The sequence below is a fragment of the Camelus bactrianus genome, chromosome 7 (assembly GCF_048773025.1).
Source record: "Camelus bactrianus isolate YW-2024 breed Bactrian camel chromosome 7, ASM4877302v1, whole genome shotgun sequence".
NCBI lineage: Eukaryota > Metazoa > Chordata > Mammalia > Artiodactyla > Camelidae > Camelus > Camelus bactrianus.
Genome location: NC_133545.1, coordinates 11328873 through 11353812, shown reverse-complemented (window position 1 = coordinate 11353812; position 24940 = coordinate 11328873). Strand labels below are relative to the sequence as shown.

General features: G+C 42.1%; 2 protein-coding genes across 2 annotated transcripts; one reads left to right on the top strand and one right to left on the bottom strand.

Annotated features, from left to right (window-relative positions):
• The first annotated feature begins 311 nt into the window (after positions 1 to 311).
• On the top strand, positions 312 to 8016 carry OR9A4 (olfactory receptor family 9 subfamily A member 4). Its single transcript, XM_045510964.2, has one exon. The coding sequence runs from the start codon at positions 5310 to 5312 to the stop codon at positions 6252 to 6254; it is 945 nt and encodes a 314-aa protein (XP_045366920.1). The 5' UTR covers positions 312 to 5309; the 3' UTR covers positions 6255 to 8016.
• Positions 8017 to 9725: 1709 nt separating this feature from the next.
• On the bottom strand, positions 9726 to 22060 carry CLEC5A (C-type lectin domain containing 5A). Its single transcript, XM_010947438.3, has 6 exons — positions 21917 to 22060; positions 21313 to 21411; positions 20390 to 20554; positions 18076 to 18212; positions 14747 to 14853; positions 9726 to 13611 (listed from the first exon to the last, which is right to left on the bottom strand). The coding sequence occupies exons 1-6, from the start codon at positions 22050 to 22052 to the stop codon at positions 13497 to 13499; spliced, it is 759 nt and encodes a 252-aa protein (XP_010945740.2). The 5' UTR covers positions 22053 to 22060; the 3' UTR covers positions 9726 to 13496.
• Positions 22061 to 24940: the final 2880 nt, after the last annotated feature.

Below are 24940 nucleotides of genomic sequence, written 5' to 3'. Positions count from 1 at the left end.
CTCCATTTTTTTCTGAGTTAAGTTATTTGAGTCTTTTTTTCTTAGTCTAACTGAAGCTTGTCATTTTGTTAATTTTATCAAATAACTAACTTGATTTTGTTGATTTGCTCTATTGTTTTTCTATCCTCCTTTTAATTTATTTCTAGTCTAATTTTTATTTCCTTTCTTCTCTTAGTTTAGGATTTAGTTTTCTCATCTTTTTCTAATTCCTTAAGGTGTAAAGTTAGGCTATTTGAGATCTTTCTACTTTTTAAAATGTAGTCATTTACAGTTATAAATTTCTCTGCTGCATCACATATGGTATGGTATATTGTATTTTTATTTTTATTTATCTCTCAGTATTTCCTACTTTCTTTTTTGACTCATTGGTTAAGTATGTATTGTTTAATTTCTATATATTTATAAATTTTCCAATTTTATTTCTGTTATTGATTTTTAATTTCATTCATTGTAGTCAGAAAATATACTTCATATGATTCCAATCTTTTTAACTTTGTTTCAACTTGTGGCCTAACCTATGACCTATCTTGGAGAATGTTCCATGTGCACTTGAGAAGAATGTGTATTCTGTGTTTGTTGAGTAGAATGAACTATGTCTGTTAGATCTAGTTTATCCTGTTGTTCAAGCTTCTATTTCCTAGTTAATCTTCTGTTTAGATGTTTTGTCTGTTATTTAAAGTGAACATTGAAGTCTCCAACTGTCGTAGTTCTCTCATTCTGTCAATGTTTGCGTCACATATTGTGGGACTTGTTGTTGGAGCAGATATTTTTTATAGCTGTTATATTTTCTTGCTCAATTGACCTTTTTAAACATATATTTTGTTTCTTATAACAGTTTTTGACTTAAAGTCCATTTTGTCTGATATTAGTATAGCCACCCAACTCTCTTTTGGTTAGTATTTGTATGGAGTGTTTTCTTCATTCTATTCTCTCTCAACTTATTTGTGTCTTTGGATCTAAAGTGAGTTTCATATAGACAGTATATAAGTGGATGATTTTTTAAAACAATTCTGCCAGTCTTTGACTTTTGATTAAAGAGTTTAATCGTTTACATTTAAATTACTGATAAGGAAGGACTTACTTCTGGCATTTTGCTGTTTGTTTTCTATATGTCATATGTTTTTCTTTCATTTCTTCATTACTCCATTTCCTTCCATTACTTCCTTCTTTATTGTTTAGGTGATTTTTTTTTTATATTGAACTCTTTGATTCCCTTCTTGTTTCTTTTTGTATATATATTTTTATACATTTTAGATATTTAGATATTTTTAGATGTTTTAGACATTTTCTTTCTGGTTACCTTGGGGGTTATATTTAATATCCTAAATTATAACAATATAGTTTGAATTGATGCCAACTTAACTTGAATACAATACAAAAACTCTGTTCTATATAGCATCATTCTCCCTTCTCTTCTTTTATGTTGTTACATCTTTGCACATTATATGTCCAATATATAGATAGATTTAATTTTAATTATTTTTATACATTTATCTTTTAAATTACATAGAAAATAAATGGGAGTTAGAGAAAGACAAAAAATGCAATAAAACTGGCTTTACATTAGCCTATGTAGTTGCCTTTAGTAGCGATATTTATAGCTTCATAGGGCTTCAAGTTACTGTCTAGTGAGTGACCTTTTATTTCAACACAAAAGACAAAAAAATGCTTTCAGCTTTTGTTTATCTGAGGTTTTCTTCATCTCTCTTTCATTTTTGGAGGAAAGTTTTGCTGGATGCAGAATTTTTGGTTATGTTTCCCCCCCCCAACACTTTAAATATGCCACCTCACTGCCCTCTATGCTACATAATTTTTGATGAAAAATTGATTGTTAATCTCATGAGGAGTCCTTGCATGTGACAAGGTGCTTCTCTCTTACTGTTTTTACTATCATCTCTTTGTGTTTGTCTTTTTACTGATTATAACGTGCCTGGATCTCTCTCTGAGTTTATTCTGCCTAAAGTAAAAAGTTCAGATCTTGTCAGGTCTTTTATGAACATGCATCTTGCCCTCTACTTGTGTGTGGTCTTCTAAATTCCCCAGTATACGAAGTGCTCTATTTTCCTCTATTTTCTCAAAGAAACTTTCCCCAACTTTCCCTCTGAGGCTTTAGATAGTCTATTGTGTGTCTCAACAATAATCTTTTGCTCCTGGTGGCTGCAGGTTTTTTGTAGGCAAAAACTGGTGTGAGCGATGCCCACTGCTTTTTTAGCCTGAGTGAAATTTGTGTTGGGTGAAACTCACAAGCAGTCACGTTAATCCTTCAGGTAGCCCCTGACAGATGAGAACAGACATGCATAATACTTTGTAAATAAGGTCTGTTCTCCTTCCTCTAAAACCAGAGACTAGGGTCCCACACTGAGAACATAGACTGTCATTTTCAAGATTGCTGCTGAGCTGGGGAGAATGTGAACAAGGGTAAATAAAAATACCACAAAGCTTTCCTAACATTTTTAAGTTGCCTTTTTCTTGAATCAGTATTTCTTTGGTTGCTATAAGTCTTTTTCTTAATTAAAAAAATTTCTTTAGGAGGGGAGGTATTTGGTTTATTTATTTATTTTGGGGGGAGGTACCGGAGATTGAACCCAGGACTTCGTGCAAGCTAAGCATGGGCTCTACTTCTTGAGCTATACCCTTCCCCCAACTATAAGCCATTGAATGTATTCCAGAGTTCTTACAGTTAGATCTTCTTGTTTTGTAATGTTTCTCTGGAGGGACAGGAGCTTGGAGCTGCATAGTCCACCATGCTGCTCAGGTCACTTGACCATCCCTGGTCCGTGGGCTTTCGATGTGTATCTTGGAATTGTTTTTGGTGCCTTCTCCTTGGTATCTTAGGCTCTATGAGGTAAATGGAATTAGAGAGAGACACAGAAAAGGACAGGAAGTTGTTTTGAACTGTTTTGTGGTAAAAACAGGACTTGGGACCTGGGAAGAAGACAGCCTGGGTGCTGAGAGACTCTTGACAAGTGAGATTTCAAGTTTGACCATTAAAAAAAAAAAAACTTTTAAGAGTTCTAAAATTTGATTAGCCTCAGGAGAGAAGGGCTGAAAGTTTCTCTGGCTTTCCCTTGACTGCATCCCTAGGGTTTCCCTGAACTTGGACAGATTTAGTTCCTCAGTAAGTCTCCCTGGGGACGCAGGAAAGAGGAAGAAGAAGGGAGAAAGTCCCCAGGGCACTATCACTACTGGACTTTCCCTAATTGCTGGTGTGAGCGGTTCTCTCCTGCACTGAGAGTGAAGACGGCAGCAGCTTGCTCTGGCCCACGGAGCACGCTCAGCGCTAGTCAGACAGGAGGCAGCCTGGGCCGAGGCCTGGGGAGCCATAGAGCTTTCCAGGCCAGTGCCCTCCTCTGGAAGTGGGTAGCTTTCAGGAGTTCCCCTCTGTGAAGGAGAGAGTAGGAGGGGATCAGGACAGGAAGTTGTGGGCCTGGCTGATGTCTCGAACAAGGACGCCTACAGCCTGAAGGATGGGCTCATCTCCAAACTCCCCTGCACAGCAGAGAGCAGATTCAGCCCTTCCCTGACTCAATGTCAGACGTATGCACAGCTCCTTGCTATGGTTAGGAGACTCCTCTCTTCTTTCTTTTCATTTGGTCCTGGCTAAACAGAAATTGTGGAAGGCAGACTACTGAGTTCTCCCAGCAGATCTACCCTTGTTACCCAACTGCCTTTCATAAGGGATCTTGAGAGAGGACTGCATGTTGACAGGGCAGTGTTTCAGTCAAGACAGAAGGGTGGTTTGCTTCAAAATTGGCCAAATCCAGGACTAGGTAAGCTTTGTCCATAGATTTTTTCCCTTTATTGATTGAGTCACTGATCATTCGTTCAAAAATATTCAACAAGTATCAGAAACAGTAAACATGTAGGACAAAATTTCTGCTTTCATTATAAAATAGAGATTGAAAGTAAACAAAAAGTAAGCATAATTTTCGATGATGAGAGCTGAGAAGATAAATAGATCCTAGTGAGGTGATAGAAAGCAAAGCATGGTATGTTCTCTTCAGATGATGAAGGAGGGCTCCCGGAGCTGGGCACTTGAGCAAAGGCATGAAGGAAATGAGGGATGGAGCCCAGATCCTACGAGTTTCAGGTCCTTGGGTCTATTTCATGTCGGTGACAGCTAAATTACTACTTTTCTATATGATTTTGGAGGAAAAACTTGATTGTAGAAGGAACATTGGCTCTGGGGAGACTTTCTGAACGTTCTGTTAAACTGAGCCTGTGACCACTTCTATGTAGGGCCTGGGCTGGACCAAGAGTTCCCATCTGGTGGCCTTAACTCCCTGCTGGATCTAGGGTTTTGAGCTGTCATGAAGGCAGGGGATGTTGAAATTGAACCTTTAGACTGTTGTCTCCCAGTCCCAGCGTGACGGTCCCAACAGGAGGTCGATGTGGGATAGGTGGAGATTGAGGCTGGGAACTCCTCCCGTGCCCTCCTCTACACACTCCTCCTGTGAATCTGGTGATTAGTGGTATCAGAGTCTGGGAGAGAGAGGATTCTGACTGACTAAGCCCAGCTGCTGGTTAGTCTGCGTTTTATTAGAAGACACATTCACTGAGGAGCAAAGCAAAGCAGACTTTCACTTCCAAGAATACAGTGGAAGAAAGTGGTAATTCAGCTAGGCAACTAGCTGACCAGAAGACTGAGGAAGACTCTGTCCTTGCCCTCAGTCTCTTACAGAAAATCCTCAAAGCGATTCCTACCTCCATGCCCACAGTGATGCCAATGATGATAGACATGAAGGAGAAGCTTTAAAACAAATATAGTGCAAAGGGACTCAATGTCATGAAAAAGTAAACACAGAACCAGCTCTGGGTAGGACTGGGCAGGAAAGCCCTTCTATCCTGGAGCAGATTCAGAGGACAGAAGGCATGTGGTGGAGCAGGGAGTTTCATTCCAGATGGAAAGGAGGTAGTGGTCAAAAGGAGCACCCTGTTGTCAGGAGGTGGACTGGGTGCCTCTTCAAGACCAGAGTGGGAGGCAGGGTGACCTGTGGATTGAGAGATGCGGGTCATGCATGCTGGACTGGGGGCTGGCTGTCTCGCCTATGGCATAGCTTTGATGACTGGGCTCATCTTGGTCAAATTCAGTGTTCTTCATATATTGTGTATATTCTAAAAAAAATAATTAGCCCTGACCATGTTGGGGGAACAGGAGAGCATGAACCCTTCCTGGTCATGTTCTGGAGGCTGTCAACAGGAGGGGAGTCATTTCTCTACCCGGAACTGTTTCCACTTTTTGAGGTCAGTGGTAGTGTTATCTCTCTTTTGTTCTCTAGATTTCAGAAGGAACAAGTACTCACAACTAAATGTTGGGGAATTACTGTGGTGCCACTGAATTTTATCTCTTAGGCTTCCCTGGCTCTCAAGAATTACGCCATGTATTGCTAGCTACCTTCATCCTTTTCTACTCAGTGACAGTAATGGGAGACACAGTCACCACTGTGATTGTCTGTGTTGATAAACATCTGCAGTCCCCCATGTATTTCTTCCTCGGGCACCTCTCTGTCCTAGAGATCCTGATCATATCTGTTGCCGTCCCCTTGATGCTCTGGGGATTGCTTCTCCCTGGGATGCAGGCAATATCTTTGATAGCTTGTGGTGTGCAACTATATCGGTACCTTTCTTTGGGTACATTAGAGTTTGCATTACTGGGAGCGATGGCTGTGGACCGTTACGTGGCTGTGTGCAACCCTTTGAGGAACAACGTCATCATGAACAGCCGCACCTGCAACATTGTGGTGACTGTGTCGTGGGTGTTTGGGTTCCTTTTTGAAATCTGGCCAGTTTATGCCACATTTCAGCTTTCCTACTGCAAATCAAATATGGTAAACAATTTTTTCTGTGGCAGAGGGCAGTTGCTCAAATTGTCCTGCAATGATACTCTTTTCATAGAGTTTATCCTCTTCTTAATGGCTGTTTTCGTTCTTTTTGGTTCTTTGATCCCTACAATTGTCTCCTACACCTACATCATCTCCACCATCCTCAAGATCCCCTCAGCCTCTGGCCGCAGGAAAGCCTTCTCCACATGTGCCTCCCACTTCACCTGTGTGGTGGTCAGCTATGGCGGCTACTTGTTCCTCTATGTGAAGCCCAAGCAAGCCCAGGCAGCCAACTACAACGGGGTTGTTTCCCTGATGGTTTCAATAGTGGCTCCTTTCCTCAACCCTTTCGTCTTCACCCTCCGAAACGACAAAGTCATAGAGGCACTTCGAGATGGAGTGAAGCGCTGCTGTCATCTGTTCAGGAACTAGTCTTGCCCTAAGGCATATCACTTCTTAACATCTTCTGGATTCTAGAATGATCTGAAAAGTACTTATCTCTGTGTTGCATCGTAATCGTCATCAAATAATCTGTGTGCAACAGAAGCCTTTTAAGTTACGGTAATTTTCCAGAAATTGACACAGCATTGTAAACTAAGTATACTTCAATGCAAAAGAATGCAAATTTAAAAAAAGTAAAAGAAAGAGATGATAAGTAAGAATAAGCCCAAATACTAATGTTTATTATGTACAGATGTATGGTAGAAGATTTACATTTCAATTTTTTACTGTCTTATTAGACGATCGCTGCTTTTTTTTTTAAGGTTACGGTATAGTTTTTAACTGTAGTTTTAATGATAGGTTGTTACTTAAAAATTCACTTTGTATATATGTATATACTTTTCTGAAGTTGTGATTCATTTCAAAATAAAACATTTAAAAATTAAATTTAAAATAAAATATGTCATATCTAGATTTTTGAATGAGAAAGGCTAAGAAAAATATTCTCTGACTCCAGAAATGAATGACTACTTGAGTCCAGGTTCTTGAATCATCGTCCTGTAAACTGCCCTGTGCTTTGTGTCCTCTGACAGCATAAAGCTTCCTGTTTCTTCTGTGGCTCAAACATACTCTTTTGATTTCCTGTCCCAGAGTCCTGCTGCCTTAGTACTTCTCTGCATATTTTCTTGGTGGCAAAGTTTAGAGAATGAACTCACTCCACAGTCTGGACTCGTTTACAGTTGCAGAGGTGACTTTCTAAAATACAGACACACCTCTAATCTGTGGACTTCCTCAGGGTGTGGGAGGAAGGGCTAAGGAAGGAGGTGTTTTCTCACCTGATAGCACCTGGGTTGTGCTGCTGCCACAGAGGATGTGGGGCCGTGGAGCTGCTGTGCCGGGAGCTGGAGTGGCAGGGACAGTGGCCTTGCTGGGTAGCTGGGCTGAGGGGAGTGCAGAGCGTGGGGGGAGAGGCAGCCTCTGTCCCTCTCTCTGCATTTCTCACGTTCTTCAGTCCTTTCAAGGTTGCTGATGCCTCATCCCTGTTCCTGTCCCCTTCATTTGTTCATCCTCTCCTGGCCACTTTCCTTCCTGGGTCTCCTTCTGTGGCACCAGGTCTCCAATTCACTTCTGGGTTCTTTTCCTTCCCCCCTCACAGCCCCCAACTTCACTGTGTTATTACCCAGCTTTCCACAGAGATGTCCTTGTGTCTCCTTTCCAGCACTGCCCACCTCACTGTTCCCCTGATCAGCCGTCCACCCCTACCCTAGTCTCAATCAGTGCTTCCATTTATGTCATTAGCACAATTTTATCCACTGTGGAATTTTTGTCATAACAAAATAGTGATAACTGAATGTGCTATCGATCGGCGATGAGTTAAGTAACTTACGTTTCATCTGTGTAATGAAATATTATGCAGCTGTAAAAAGATTTAAGAAATTCTTTCTTTAGTGATTACAGATGATCTCTCAGCTATATTGTTAACTTAGAAAAGCAAAGTACATCGAATTTAGTACTCAGCCTTTTGTGTAAGAAAGGAATAGAAATGAGCATATAAATTGTTTGCTAGCATCTGCTGTGGGCGCTTCCTAAGAAACTAATACGTGTAGGATTGCGGTGGTGAGAGTCAGCAGGCAGACTGGGGAAGCGAGCAAGACTTTTCACTGTATGCCCTTCAATATATTGTTTAAAATTATTTTTGAAACCATGTGTATGCAATGCCTATGAAAAATAAAATAATTTCATTTCTTGCATGTGTCTTAAGGGATGTAGTAATTCAACCTCTCACCCTTTTATGTATTTATGTATTTTTTCTCTTATACAGGAATACCTGCTTGTTTATGTATATATATTTCTCTTACTGGAAGATATTTGGTAAGTGGAGTCTCCTGTTAAATCAAAACTATTGGGGATATATTTCTGGAACTTAACATAAAAGCTGGGAGCTTAAGAAGAAAATTAGGAGATGGAGGCCTGCGTAGATGTGACTATAACTTTCCTTAACCCGAGGTCTAGTTTAGTATATCTGATAAGGATTAAATGCCACTCTTAGAGGGAGAGAAGAGGCTGCCCCATTCTGAGGACTCCCGCTCTAACAGTCAGAACTTACCTGTGTGTAAGGTCTACAAGCGGGGGAGACCTATCCACCCTACACGGCACCTGTTTCACCTGTGTGTGAGGACTAGGAGCCGGAGAGAACTACCCATCCTGAACTCCGCACGCCAGCGCCGTGTACCACTGTAGCTAAACGCTGGGGAGGCTCGGTGCCGAAAGTCTCTTACCACCAACTTTCAAAGGAGCAGCTCCCTGCTGTGCTGAGCATTTCTTTCCACTTCTTAGAATTAATTATAGAAATGCTTGGTTTATATGTATGATGCAAATAATAGTAGTGATATAAACAACCAGTATCTCATATTATGCATGTCAGGAGCATGTGTCACACCTGGCCCTAAGGACTTTGCTGTTGATTTCACCACTTGACATCCAAGTCCACGCCTGGACAACCAGAATTTCTGGGAAGCTACTCACTATTGGGTGAAATTTGACAATGGAATCAGAAGCCAGCAGAAACATTTTTCCCTTCTCCCTCCTGAGGAAAGTTGTGAGGCACAGTTTCTGCATCTTCTAAAGTGAGTAGTCCCAGTGATCAAGCAGTTCGTTGCGCTCGGTGGCAGCAAGCTTGATCATGCACAGTTTTATTAATTTCACAGCCTTTTCTGCTTCATATCCTTTCTCAATCATGCCTGCTACCATGGACTGTATCCCTAAGGAAGTAATGCTCATGAGCCCTTGGCCCTCTGGGGAACCCAAACTAGGAAATACTGCTTACATCTGGCCCCTTCCTTCTTCCTACTAAACAAAGGAGAACTCATTTAAACCAGAAACCAGCTCCATAGGGTAACTACTATTATCACCCAAGGAACTGTGGCACAGAGACAGGAAGTGACTTTTCCAAGGTCACATAGTCAGTATGTAGGGGCCCAGGATCCAAACCTAGGTTGTCTGGCTCCAGAGTTCATCCTCTTAACCACTGTACTAAATAGTTTACACTGCTGAACTGTGCAATGCTAATTGTTCATCTGAACTGCTTGTTATTCATTCTCATATCAGTCCGGACAGTCTAGGTTACATTATGGTAACAAACAACCTCAAAAATCTTTGTAGCTCTCCACAACAAACATTTATCTTTGTTCCCATTATTTGTCTACTATGGCTCAATTGCCCATCTCCTTTTTGTTGTCTTCATTATAATCCAGGCTGATGAGGCAGCCTCTAACTGGGACTTGGCTGGTCTGGAGATAGTGGGGAAGAGAGTATGGTAAGTTATGGTCAGATTTCATTGGCCAAAGCAAGTGACAAGGCGACGCTTGCTGTCAGCAGAGTAGGAAAGGATTCTCCTCCTGCAGAGAGGAGCAGTGAATTTGTGAACTATGTATGATCTATCTAAGTATGATCTATCACAATGCTTAATTTCAACCCACAAGTGTAAGATTATATATGTCTGAGGAAAGGTAATATTATATGTAGTAATTTATTGATTGTTATAGTATGTATCTATAATCTTATAATTAATTTTAAAAGGGAAAACATTGGATACAACATTGTTTTCAATATCAAGTATTTAAAAACCCAGTACCAGGGGAAACTGGACAGCCACATGCAATTTTGGACTCTTACCTTACACCATGTACAAAAATTAACTCAAAATAGACCAAAGAATTAGACATAGAGCTAAAATTATAAAACTTGTAGAAGAAAACATAGAGTAAAAGCTTTGTGATTTTAAATTTGTCCGTGATTTAATGGAAATGACACAAAAAACATAGATGACAAAAGGAAGAAAGATAAATTGGACTCTGTCAAAATTAAAGTCTTTTGTGCATCAAAGGACACTATCAATAGAATGAAAAAGGCAACCCACAGAATGGGGAAGAATATTTGCAAATCATATATCTGATAAGAGACTTGAATCTAGAATATAAAGAACACTTGCAACCCAATAATAAAAAGATAAACAACTCAATTTAAAAATGCATGAGGAGCCTCAATAGACATTTCTCCAAGGAAGCTAGACAAATGGCCAATAAGCACATGGGAGAATGCTTTACATCATTAGTTATCAGAGAAACACAAATCAAAACCACAGTGAGATACCACTTCCCACCTAGGAAGATAGCTAGCATCAGAAAGTTAGGTAATAGTAAGTGTTAGCGAGGATACGGAAAAAATTGGATCCCATGTACACCACTGATAGAACGGTACAAAGACCTGAATTAATCACATTGAATGGTTATTAAAGGGTTAGGGTTAGGGTTGGGGTAGAGTTAGAAGTTGAGAGAGATTGACTGTGAACTGTGGCTTGAGAAATAGTCAAGAACCCTATGGAGATACAAGCTCTCTGACGGCATTAGCAAAGACTAGCAAAGAACTTGAACTCTGCTGCCTCAGACTCACTGGCTGCTAGTGACGATGGTCTGAAGGGAGCTGGAGGGCCCACTGCGGGAGACTTGGGTCGCTGAATCCTAAATTACCGTCTCCATCGGAGGTGAGGGTAACGTGGAGGAGAGCTGACTTCTACTGGGTTGTTACTTGGCCTGTGCTGAGGGAAACTCAGGAAGTGAAGTCGGACTAACCAGAAGGCAAAGGCCACCAGAGGACATGGCTCCTGGAGGTGGGGGGTAGGGGTGGGGGGCAGATTGGTAACAGCAGGGAAAATGGGCCAAGGCTGTCTATACTTGATCTTTTTAGTCGTCAATCAGTACCAGTTTGTCAGTGTCTGAGGACAGAGATCAATGACTTCAGTCATGGGATCAGTAGCTCACACAGAGAGGAAGGGTTGTTGTACGTAAGCCAGAGCTGAGGAAAGCATGGTGTTCATACCCACGGGGCCACAGAATCTGAGCCACCCTCCTCTGACTTGGGCATATTTTCAGTCCCACATTGTAAATGAATCGGCAGATTCTGAGAAATTGTGTCCTGCCTACGTTCAGCTTCTAGCAAATTAAAGGGCCACTTCTTGGATGAAGATCTCGAATTCAGATCTTCCACAAGGTGCTTCCCGTATTGTTTACTGCTGTTGGGATACATAGTAGGGGGTCTCATTTAGTGTATACAAGACTTCCGTGAGCCAGGCATTACTGCTCCATGTTAGAGGTACGGAAGTTAAGGCACAGAAAGGGTACGAAACCTATGTGGATTCACACAGCATATTAGACGCAAAGTCAAAATCCTAATCCAATGGCTTATTAAATTTCCACTGCTTTTTAAAAAATATACCCTTGCTGCCCAATAAGGCCACAATTATCTACCCTTCTAAGGACTCAGTAACCTCCCCCAGCCCACTTCCACTCCCCAGCAATGAACTTAAACCTAAATCCACATGCTCCCTCGTGCTCCCCGTCTGCAGCCCCCACCCCAGCTCACTGGGCCTCTTTTCAAACTTGTGCAGAAGTACCTCCTCATCTTGGGGAAAATGTGAGCTGTCTACGAGGGCAATCACTCCATGTCTACATTTCCTGACTATAAAAGTCTGTAATTTATTCTGTCATAAAAGAGGAAGTGTGGCAACCTTAGTTCTCCCTTCTTAAAACAGAAGGATCATGGTTTTCTTTTTGTTGGCTGAACTCTGGACCTTACCTTCACTTCGAATTCTGTTTCTTCTTTTCTTTACCTCAGATGCAGCCTTCCCTCTCCTTCACTGCAGCCCTGTTCTTTGCTGACACTGGCAGAGAGTTTGTATCTCCATGAGTTCTAATATCATTCCATCATCTGCTCCACTCAAAACAGGAATTACTTCTGTTAGCCTCCTTCGAGCAAGTTCTAACACATAATGTATTATCTCATTTTTAAACATTGTACAAGTGGCTGTGCTAATTAACCAAAAATTATGAAGCCTAGGGATATAAGAACAGAGCTTAGTGTTGTAATAAAATATAAACCTGTCAACGATTTAATTTGACATACATATAGTGATATACACAATCATTGTAGTACATTGTTGTTAGACATAAATGGTGAGCAGTTTACTTAAGTGATTATAATTTCCTTTAGTTTTATACAGTCTCCCCTTATGGTTTAATTCTTGTTACTCACAACACACAGGCATCTCTTTTTTCTTTTCCATGCACTGATGTCTTCCTGCAAGGCTGCGGCATCTTTGGGTCAGTAGGCTGTTCGCACCTGGCAGCGAAGTCTCTCTAGAACTGCAGGCAGGAATGTGTTGTGACCACTGGGGCCCCGGACACTACTCCAAATTCTTCAAATATACTCAACAGACATGGTCAGGTAATCAAAATCCATTAAAATGGAGATTTAGGCTAAGATCAAGAAAATGGTTGGCTGGGGTGTCTTCAGTACGTTGCGGAAGAACACAGATTTGGTTCCCTGAAGCTTGGTCACCCTGGCTGTCAGGCTGACTTCCAAGGGGCTTCCTGGCAGATTCCTGCCCTGCCCAGCGCCCTCTCCATTCCTGTGAGCAGTGTTCTCTCTGCTCCGAGTTCAGCTCTCAAGCCCATTCCCAGGCTTGGCCTCAGTTCAGACTGACAAGGGCCTCTGCTGTCCCTCCCCAGGCAGAGGTGGGGACACGTGAGCAGGGGTCTCTTGGGAACAGAGCTCGGTGAGCTCACCGAGCTATGTGTTAACCTCTTCCACCCTTGCTGTTCTCTAAATAATGTTCACACCCACTCGGTCTGCAGTTTCTCCCTGGGAGCCTGGTCGTGTGCTCTGAGGACAAAACAAACCCTGCCGATTGGTCAGAAGTTCTCAGTTCTATAGAAGCAGACCTCATCTGCAAACTACTGAGTTGTCTCCAAAAAACTGACCCTGTCTCCTGGAGATGGTTAGTATCCAGTCTCCCAAAGTGGAGTATAGATGCTCATTTCCCCAAACAGGCAAGGACTTCTGCTAGTAGACAGAGGGATAAAGGGATCGTTGACCAGATGACCTGTGCAGATCCAAAGGCACAGATGTGGGCCTCACAGGAAATTAGGTCTTGGAGACTTGCTGGCTCAGAATGAAGAGTTGGCCTCAGTTGTGTGCATGCAGGCATACTTGTGGGAGGGCTGGTGTTTTAGCCCCTGAGGATTCGTTAGGGAGCTCTGCCAGTGACCTGTGGATGACTGACAGAATAATTTGATGTTCTGTGCTTCCTGGACCAGTCCCAATTGCCAGTATTCTCTTTTGCTGTCTCCATAAGTATTATTTTTTGTTCTTGTCAGAGGTCACAGAGAGCTACAATCAATTGGAACTCTTCTCACAGATTGAGCGGTAGGGGATGTCACAGGACACAGCATCAAATGTCTTTGTTAGGCCGATAGTCACACAGTTGAAATTCTGAATCTGATTGGTAACACTGTTTGGGAGAAGAAAGCATGATTAAGGCCCACTGTTTCAGACCTGCCTTTTCCTGGTTCTGGTCCCCTCGCATTATCCCCAAATTCAGCCCTAAAATTGGTGCTTTCCTGTCAACTCTCCTGTGAGCTTTTATGGGCTCACAGTCTTGGATTAACTCACTCTGTGTTTGGTTAGAAACATCTCATGGGTCATCTGTCCCCTTTTCTCCTGGAAATAAGGTTTCAGTGCTCTACATACTATGTTCTCAGCAGGAGGAAAGGGGAGGAGGAGGAAAGAGATTTCTCTTCCTTCCCTAGGCACTAGCTGCCTCCTACCTCTTTTCCTGTCATCCAATCTCTTTAAGTCTGAATGAAAAGAGTCTGGTTTTATGAAAGGTCATAAGTTTGGAGTCAAGTGGACGTAGGATTGAATTGTGACTCTGCCACTTCCTGGCTTTGTGATATTCAACACATTTCTACCCTCTCATCCTCAGTCCAACTGCCTGTTAAATGGGGATTAATAAAAGCATACTGCAGGAAACGGCCCATGTAAAGCGCTTAGCTAGCGCCTAGCATTTAGCTGGCACTGAGTGAATATTAGCTTACTCCTCTCTGTGGGAAGCCTGTTGCAACTGACTTGCTTTCTGTCTCACTCAGCATCTTTATACATATGTGGGGAATGTCATGTTCTCTACCATTGCTGTGTCCATGGAATGATACATAAGACATAGCTCTTGGGAGCTGAAGTTCATAACTTTAAGGCAAAGATAAGCTGTTCATAATAACCTTTCTTTAGGTAAATAATCTGTATCTGGGGAACTTGTAAGAACTTAGTAATAAAATGTGCTCTATGGGTCAGAAGATATTTATGAGATCTATCAAGCATGGTATGTATGTGAATTTGTTTGGATCTTGACCTGAACAAAATAATTTATTGTATGAATACTCCTCTCTACTTAGAAATGTTTGATATTTTTCATAATTACAAAGTTTGCAAAAAATATGTCTCTGGAAATAGATGTGTGGGAAGAAAGAAGAACAGAACAAAGAGCCGAGTCTCAGCCTTTGTGCTTTTCCAGCGCAAACCCCGGAATCTCAGATCTGGTCTCTTGAGGCAAACCAAGTTCCCCAGAAAAATGTGGGGTGTTCACGTACTTGCCGTTAAACGGGGAGTTGTTGATCCAACGCCACTTTTTCTCTTTACCTTGGTACATTAAGCCAATAAAATACTTCTCAGCACCAGCTATGTCCTGGAGAAACTTCTAGAAGTTAAAGAATAAGTTAAATGTTCAACAGAAAGTTCTTTTCTGCTGCCTCCTTTGTGCCGATAGGCCCATGATTATATCTGATTCTGGGAAGAAGGCAGGCTGGCAGGGGACTCTGGGGCCGGCTATCACTGGCACTCACCACAAAGCCCAGAGAAGTAATTCTCAGTTCCCACACAGCAGCAGGGTCACCTGGAGGGCTTGCTAAAACGCAGATGTCTGGGCTCTGCCTTAGTAGGTCTAGTGGAGGGGACCAAGAATTCACACTCCTAAGCGATTCCCAGGTGATGCTCATGCTCTCTAGGAACCACACTTTGAAAATAAAGGGGAAGGGTACTGTATCATCTATAAAAGGGTAGTTCAAAATACATCTTTCTTTGATCTTCTCTGCCCAGGCTTGTTTTCATTGCCAGAAAATTTACATTCCAAATGAGGTTGGATCAAGTGACTTCCTTGAGTACTTGACAAGGAGAAACAGGGAGAATGAAAAGTGTGTTGTTAAAGCGGATAATGCCACGAGAAATAGTGTTTATTGAGTGTTTCCTAAATTGATGCTAATCCCGGACATCGCAGTTTCCATATTAAATTAATGCATCACAAATCAGTCCAGCCAGAAGTCTGGGAATCTTCTAGTCTCTCCTGCAGTCTTCACATACCTCCCGTACTCAGTGGATATCCAAGCCACTTGAATGCTTTCTCCATCCCCATGGCTGTTGCCTTTATTCATCCTTTCCTAACATTCTCCTTCCCTGAAATATCTCATTTCATTCTTTTTAAAAATTAATTTCCAAGTTTACTCATTTAATAAACCCTTTTTGAGTGTCTGTTCTGTGCCGGGCATTGTATGAGGCTGAGGATATAGAAACAAGTTAGTTTCTCCTCAAAGAAGTTATGATCTAAAATGGGTTGGCAGACTATGGCTAGCAGGCCAAATCCAGACTGGAACTCATTTTTGTAAATAAGGTTTTATTGGAACATGTCCATGCCATTTTAAACATAATATCTATCGCTGCTTTTGAGCTCTCATGGTAGGGTTCGTTAGTTGTGACAGAGAACTCATAACCCAAAAAGTATAAACTATATTATCTGTTTAAAAAAAAAAGTTTGCTGATCCACGGTCTAAAACAGGGGTTCTTAACCCTTCACTCTCTTGCTGGCAGCCAGGGATGGTTTCTAAGGGGATCTATAAAGCCACTGGAATTTTATGGAAAATATTATGCTTCTGTAATATTTCTGGGAAGAGACACGTAGATTTCATCATCATTTCTAAAACGTCAGTGATCCCAACATGTTGAAGATCCACAGATCTAAAAAGATAGTTGGATGAGTTGACCAGCACCGCGGGGCATCCCAGCGCCAGATATGTTCTATGTATGGCACAGGCGGGAAGGAGGAAGCGGTCAGTTCTACATGGAGTTACAGAGCGACTGTAGATGAAGTGATACTAGAGATGAAGGTTGGGAGGTAGCTGTCGTCAGGCAAGGGCTGGGGAGGGTGTGGGTCAGGACTGGACTTCCTGGACGAGGGCGCATCAGATCACAGACAGACTGTGGAGCAGGCTGGAGCATTTGGGGAACTACAAGTGTTCAGTGTGGTTGGTGCGGAGGTAGAAGGAGGTGGGTTGAGAGACAAGACTGGAAAGAAGGCAGAGGCCGGACAATACAAGGCCTTGTATGTCATGCTAAGGAAACTGGACGTTAACTCATTTAAAACGGCACAGACAGCTTAGAGCCTTAGAGATATTATGATGTCAGTTCTGTGGAGGACAGGTAAGATGGGGCAAAACAAGGGGCAAGAGGAGAGTTAGAAGAATTCTGAAGAAATCCAAGGGAGAGCTGAACAATTTGCTGTGGGCATAGCAAGGAAAGGACTTGGTTAGCAACTAATTTAGGAGAGAAGATAAAAGGCCAAGTCCCAGAAAACTGTCAGTGTTCAATCTTGGGCGACATGACTCCTCACGAGTATTTGGAATACAAGAGAAGGAGCAGTTACAGTGAAATACGCTTGATTCAGTTTTAAACATGGTGAGTTTGTGGTGCTTTTGAAACATCAGAGTGCAATATGATATACTGTCTGGTCCAAAGAAGGGTCACTGGGGGTGCAGACATGAGAGCCATCAACAAGCCGTTGGTGTGGTGAGCGTTCCCCAGGGCTAGCATGAGTGTCGGTGTAATGCCGAGGACGGCACTTGACATGCACCAACACGCAAGGGTTGAGTAGAGGAAAAGAGACCCTCAACTTCCTGCCCCATTCCCTTCTTCTTCTTTTCTTTTCTTCTCTTGCTCCTGGTTTTCTACTTGAAGGCGTGTTTCCTTCCCGCTTGGGCACTAATCCCTAGAGGAGCTGTGGCGTCCTGATCCCTGCTTTTGTTGGACGCCTATTACCGAGATTCGCAGAAGAGCCTCTTACAAATTCTTCTCAGTCACAGGACCTTTTAGAGGCCGGGTGAAGGCAAAGACAGGAGAGAAGCAAAAGCACTGTGTGTAGCACAATGCCTAGCACTCAGCGAATACTTAGGGTCTAAGGAGAGAGAACTATAAACTAAATTAAATTGATTAGAGCATGGGTTTTGGACATTGGGGAACGAGAGATCACAGTTCAGTTCAATGTACTCTCATTTAGTAAGAGTCTGACCTTGATCAAATTATTTTTCTGTGCCTTAGTTTTCCTATATATGAAATATGAATAATAGTGCCTATTCAGAATTGTTATGAAGATAAAAGGAGATAATAAAATAAAGCTTTTTCCATAGTGTTAGCTATTTTTATTATCATAATTGTACACTGTCATTCCAAGTCTATGGGCTGGTTCTTTGTTTTTTGTATTACTAATTTTGTTAATTTGCAGCTTCCTTATTTACTAGGCTGACTGGGATCATATCTTAGCCACAGCTCACATCTATGAAGTATTCTGTAGTTTCTAAAAAGCTTTTATGCACCTCAGCTCATGTGGTCATTTCCTTGTACTGCCCCCAGGATACTGGTTCACTGCTGTGCCTCCTGGGAGAGACCAGAGAGTGTGGATCTCTCTGGCTCACATGAACCTGAGGACACACCTCACTGCTGTTGAGAAGAGTCTCCCACCCCCAGGCTCAGCCAGTCCCCTTTCCATTCTTCACCCCACTCGCCCCTGCTCCACAAATCAAATAGTCCCACCGACTCCACCCACTGAGGCCGGTGTAGGGCGGGCTGCTTTTCTGCACCGGTCTAATGCTCTCACCAGTTTCTCAGGCGTGTCGACAATGGCCAAAGTGGATCCTCTTGCTTTGCAGGATTCCACGCTCTTGTTCCAAGGCAATTCCGATATGGACAAGAAATAACATCTTCCTTGATGAAAATACCACCCTCTGGGGCAGGCTAAAGAAATCCAAGAAAAGAGAGTATGAGGTGAATGGTTTGGGTTGTGCACTTTGGAACTGAGTTGTAATAATACAGTGGGACATGGGTTTCTTTATAACAATTATATCAATACAGTCATCCTCAATCCAGGAAGAAATTTCACTCAGTTTAGCCTCAGTTTCCCTGTCTATATCATGAAGGGAATGAATTAGAAGGTCTTTTGGGGCCCATTGAGTAAAAAAGTTTTCATAAGAGAGGCGACAATGGGAGAAGTCTCTAAGAATTCAGTACATAAGAACTTGGAGGTGGAGAGGGGCCATCACCATGCACTTTACCTGTTCTGTAGCTCCCTGTGGGAGTGACGCTGACATTATTGCCCCCGAGAATCTGTGGGACTACAATGAAAAGACACCCGAAGGTAGCTGTATGATGAATGTAACACACAAACGTCAGAGCGACTATTCGGTCCCTGTGACCACTTGTCTCTGGACAGCGGAGTTGACAAGGGACCCTTGACCACTCTGTGTTAGAATTTTTTAAGATGTTTTCTTTCTTTGAACCTTCCATCTAACAACTATCCCTATTTGTCATGCCCGACACCCCAGGTCCTATTTTATGTCTTCCTTTGGTGCGGGAGTAGGTATGAAATGCCAAGAGAAAGAATAAGTGAAAGGAAGAGAAATAGATGGATTTAGTCCCAGGAGGGAAAACTCTTGCTTCTGTCTTTTCTGGAACCTTTGATGTGTTATCCCCAAAGAGCTGCTTGAGGCACCTCCCCTCCAGGCTCCACACAGCATCTCTGCTGCTCTCCCCACTTCTGGTGCCCCAAACCCTACGTGAAAACTCAGAATCCTGACGGGCAGCTCTGGACTCTTCTCTCATCAGCACGTATCAGCTCCAAGGACTGGGAACTAGATTCTGGGCTAGCGGCTGGCTATTGGCAGATAAGGAAGCAGGCGAACTTTCCAGAGATTTCCTATGGGCAGAGAAGAGTCCATTTATTTCTTTAAATAGAAACAGGGGAATTGATAGGCCTCCACGAGGCCGTATTATTTGGGGGAGCACTGGCTCTCGGAGCAGGCAGCTACAGAGGCTTCAGAGGCTGCTCGTTTGTCCACTGGGGCTGGAGACCAGAGTGTGTGATTTACCCAGACCCTAGATCAGCTACTTCCAATTATATAAATAAAATGTACAAGTTAGCATTCACTTTTTGTTTTGGTTCCCAGTTCAGAGGCTGTTTGTAATATATTGTAACCTGATTTTCATTAGAAACTACTTGGGAATTATAACTGAAAACAGAACTTCATAAATATTTCATGAGCATTTCCTCTGTGTGGCTCGCTGTACTGAGTCCTGCAAGTTGAAACAAGGATGAAGAAGAAACTATCTTTCTAATAAAGATGTATATAGTAATAGGTGTCTTAAGAGAAAGAGAGCGAGAGAGAGGGAGAGGTCCTAGGCAAAGCTTCAAGAGGACGTGGGTTCAATAGGAAAAGCCGTGTCTCACTCATGTCTGTATCCTCCATAGCCTGTGACGTCATGCCGTGCTTTCTAGATGATTGTTGACTGACATCTGTTTTTATTTATCTTCTGTGTTTTGTCTAGCGTACTGCTTGGCACACAAAAAGATGCCGCATACAGTTTTTGATTTTGTTTTTTTGTGGGACATGGTTTTCTTTATAACAATTCTTTAAGTGACAGAATTTATAAAGTACTTTTACATTACATTACAGTATTTATATACAAATCATCCTCAGACCCAGGAGAAAAACTGAGGGTCTGAAATTTCACCAAGTCTAGGCTTGGTTTTTCATCTATAAAAGTAAGAGGATTCATTAGAAAATCTTTTTTTCCCCACTGGATATGCTGCGTTTATTTTATTTATTCATTTTCTCCAGGTTTATTGAGATATAATTGTCATTTAACATTGTGTAAGTTTAAAATATACAACGTATGATTTGATACATTGAAGATTTACTCTCTTAGCAACTTTCAAGTATATAATACAATGTAGTTAACTATAGTTGCCATGCTGTACATCAGATTTTCAGAACTTAGTCATCATATAGCAATTAGCAGATCTTTATGAACCCTTCCTGTGAAAGAATTACTAGGGAAAGGACGCTTTGAGAAAAGTCTTTAAGAAAGTTCAGCACAAAAGAAGGTGGAGAGGAGATTATTGTCATGCACATTACCTGTTCCATAGCTCTGTGTAGGAACGAGGCTGACATGTGTAGGAACGAGGCTGACATGTGTAGGAATGAGGTTGACATCTGTAGGAATGAGGCTGACATGTGTAGGAACGAGGTTAACATCTGTAGGAACGACGTTGACATTATTTTCGCCAAAAATCTGTGGGACTGCAAAGAAAATCAGCTGTTGGCTCAGCCCCAAAGGTGGCTGCACAATGAATGTAACAGACATCACCGTGGGGCGGTGGAGGCTCTGTGACTCTCAGCGTGACATGTGAACTCCCTGACTCAGGTCAGTGAAGATGTGCACATGTTTTCCATGAATGTATTCACACATCCACATTCATATTTTCTCCCTCCTCTCTTACGTGATAGGAATTGTACCTTTAGATTGGGTCATAAGGAAGCCATCTCTTACCCAACTGAATCACATTTCCTTCCTCATTTACTTTTCCCTTCTGACTTCTGAAGCTGGAGGAGATTCCACTTGCTGCAATTGCAGTAAAACCCTTTGATATGAGGCTTCTTTCTTCTGAACATTTGGATGAATTAGTTTCTGTTTTACTTAAAGGAAAATTTCTCCCTGGATAAAATCCCATTGCCTTTAATGTAGCTCTTCCCACAACTTACTATTTGGTTGGACTGGATCTGTATTTTCAAATTTTAGCGACAACAACAAGCACCGCTGAGTACTTCAGTTCAGATTACCCAGCTGATACCCTAGTCGCAAAAGCGTCGCGCAGGGCTCTGACCATCAGACACTGGTCTGTTCTACATCTCCCGTGTAGACCAAGGAACGCGGCCCGTTGTGTGTCGGGGAGTGAGAAAGGCATTGTCAGTCGCCCTCTGGTGGAAAGACTTGGCCATTTAATCTTTGTATTCAACCCTACATTCTGAGGGACCAAAGACCAAGACATAATACTCACAGTAAAGCAGAAATAAGGTCATTCCAACAACTTTAAGCACCACTACGATAAGTGTCGAGATGATCATGTGCCAGTTCATGATGAAGGAGATGAGGAGGCCTGTGGGCACGAGAGCATAGTATCACCGTTGACAGTCGGGGAAGAGACTCCTTTCCACCAGAGCACATGACAGAGTCTTTCTCTGAGCACCCTTGGGGGGGGGCTTGGAAGCCAGGCACGCCATTGATAGGTGCAAGGAGGAGACTCAGCACATGGCTAGAAGACAGGTAGGATCTTGTGCTGGCTGGGAGCCTTTGACCTCGGCAGGCTGCCTCTCTTTTACCATCCTTAGCTCTCGGCCCTGGCCCTGGTCCCATGTGTGACCTCCTAAACTCTGTCTAATGAAACAAGTCCTCTCCTGGACTTTGAGAACCCTTAACCTTGAAAGGACCTTTGCTCTCTAGGGCTTTCACTTGTAGTCTTGGCCATACCGACTTCAGCTTTCAGAAGCCTCCTTCTTCAAAAGATTATACCAGGAGTCTGACAGACAGGGCAGGTATCCCTGTGGTCCCAGGCATTGGGGAAGAGCCAACAGTCTGTCCAGAAGGGACAGACACACACTCACCCGTTCTCTCCCTGGAAGGCCGGGCTGGCTTGCAGGTGGGGATCTTCCCAGTGGCCTTATGCTTGGTATGGTGTGGGGAGGCCCCTTCTCCTGAGAATACGCTCCTTCTGCTCAGGCAGTGTCCTTCCTCCCTCATACAGCCTCTGTCTTGTCAGCATCTCTGAGCAAACTCTTGTTCCTGTTCATTGCTCTTGGCACAGGGAGCGGGCGGGGCAAGGAGGGGAAGGGAGCCTATAGCCTCTTCAAGGGGAAGGTTTCTGCCAGAGGGATTCTAATATAAGGGAATTGTTTTAGGAGAATTTAGAAAACAAAATACCTCAACACAGGCTTATCCTTTCTCTGTATCTGAATCTCCCTGAAATATAGTGGAAAGAAAATATAGTAAAATGTTAACAAATCTGAGTGTAGGATTTCTGGAAATTATTTGTACCTTCCTCACAATGTTTCTGCAAATCTGAAATTGTCAATATGAACATTTTAAAGAAAGAAATCCATCTGAAGTCACTACTATTAGCAGGTCTCATGTGTCCACTGGTTCCTTCACTGTCATACAGCTCTGCTCAGTCCCCTTTGTCATGGACCCCCTCCTCTCTGTCCCAACTGCTCACCTTGCAGATTGTATGCCACATGAGAATGGTGACTGTTCAGTCCGTCTTGAACACGACACTCTGCTGGATACAGGGGGCAGGGTGAGGGTGAACAATACTCAAGTCTTATTATCAAGGAATTTTTATTGCATATTACATTAAAAGCTTTCCTTTTTATTAGGTTTTCCCTACGGTAAAAGCTACATGTGCTCATTTAAAAAAATGGTTAGAAAATATTGGCAAGGAAAATTGAGAAAATAAAAGAAATTTATATAAATTCACACATTTAGCCATAGTCACTGTGAATACTTCTAGGTGTATATGCTTTCTAATGAGTAGGTAGGTAAGAAGGTAGATAGATAGATAGATAGATAGATAGATAGATAGATAGATAGATGATAGGTAAGTAATATAGATAGATACTGGGTCATTTAGAAAAATAGGATCATATTATATATATATTATTTTGTAATCTATGCAGTATGCATTAAACTAGCACCATATTAGAGATAGCCCTCCAAGTCAAAATATAGGTTTTGATAATATATTATTACATATACACACATACACTTTGTTCAACAGCTGGGCAACTGTGAGTCTTCTAGTAAAGCATAGTGAGGAAGAACAAAGGCTTAAAGTTAGTCCTGGGCTTGATTCCTGGCTCTGCTGTTTACTAACTTGGTGTCTTTGAGTTACTTCATCTCTACAAGCTCATAAATAGGAGAAATTATAGTAAATATCTCAAAGGCTTATTGTGGGAATCAGCAAGAAAATTCTTATAATTTTATTAGCAGGATACCTGGCATCTTGACTATAAATTCTTAGTACTCTAGCCATTTTTCTGGCACCCCAAATGTACAGGGAACACCCGAGCAGAAGCATCTCTGTACTCACCCTAAATAACTTCCTTAGGCTAGGTACTCGGAAATCAGAACTCCTCCCAACCCCCACTCCCTCCATACTGGGAGCCCTCAGAGAGCCTCTGTGGTCTCTGGATTATGGGCCCAACTGATAGGAAGCTTAGTAAGAGGAAGGGGTCTACCCTTCTCTCTAGTTTGAAAACTCAGCACCTTTCAGGAGAATTTTGCAGGGCTATGTGCTCGTCTTATGCCCCCTCAGTAGAAAAATGACACCAGTATATAGTAGTCCATCATTACATTCTGGGTTATTCAACCTAGACAGCACCTTCTTAAGAGTTTATCTCATGATTCTTTCTCTCAGCTCCTCATTTCTTTTCTGCTTAAATGGAAAAAATACTCTCTCATGTCCCTTTAGAGGGAGGTTGCAAACTGGTGGCCCATAGATGGCAGCTATATTTTGTTTGAGCTGTGAAACAGAAAGAAGTCTGAATCAACATTTTGAAGTTTTGGACATTTCAATAGATATCAAGGTATCTAGAAGATCTGACACTAACTACTGAGAGCACCTTCCCGCAGGGCAGTGTAGGGTGGAGCAGGGGTCAGGGCTTACCCGGTCTCTCTCCAGTTGCGCCATCTTGCTGGAAGGAATCCAGTCCCCAGCTATCATCATGACTACACTACTATGATCTTGTCTTAGAGCAAGAGTTGTTCAAAGTCATGCCTCTATTAAAAGAGGAAAAACAAAAGGTGGAATGAAGAGTCTACATGCTTCCAGAAGAATGGGACAGAACATCTTTTCTTGCAAAAAGTAAACAATATTTTATGTATTGAAAATGCAAAATGAGTCTTTGCCAAGAAATAAAACTTGAGACATAATTAGGAAACACATTAAACAACTGCTGCATAGCAAAGAAACATGATGACAGCTCGATTAACTGAGAGAAAGAACTAGAATTTCCACAATTAATTCCTGAATGCAAATAAAATAGCTTTTGTAAATGCTTTTGTGAAAACAGTGGCCCTAAAATCCTTCACACACGATGAATTTCTGAAAGATTGTCTATGGAGTGAAGGAGAAGTTATGTGACTTCAACAGAATCAAACATTCACGAATATGTTACAGCTAGAAATACTGTTGCTTAGAATACTGGAGACGGCTGAGAACTTGCTGGAGAGGAAATAAACACTCTGTGGGGTTTTATAACTGCAGCGGATGAAAACAAGGGTATAAATAATAATTCCAAGTAACTAGCGATATTTACTGGTGGTATTGATTGCAAAGTTTATGCAACAAATGAATTTATTAAAATGTCACCCATGATATCTACAACATCAAGAAACAATCTCTGTGTACTAAGAAAAGTAGTAGAAAGTTCTAATTAGTAAGAATGACTGGGGGAAATTCTGTGATGGCATTTTCAAACCACTGTGGCAACATTTCACAATGGCAAAGAACTGCTCATTGCATCACTCATCAGGAAACCTACTGTGCTAAAATATTCAGGGATGTGGTAATTAAAGCTGTATGCCAGACACGCTTGAAAGGTCTGGAACTACAGAAAAACCAGGGCTTTGCG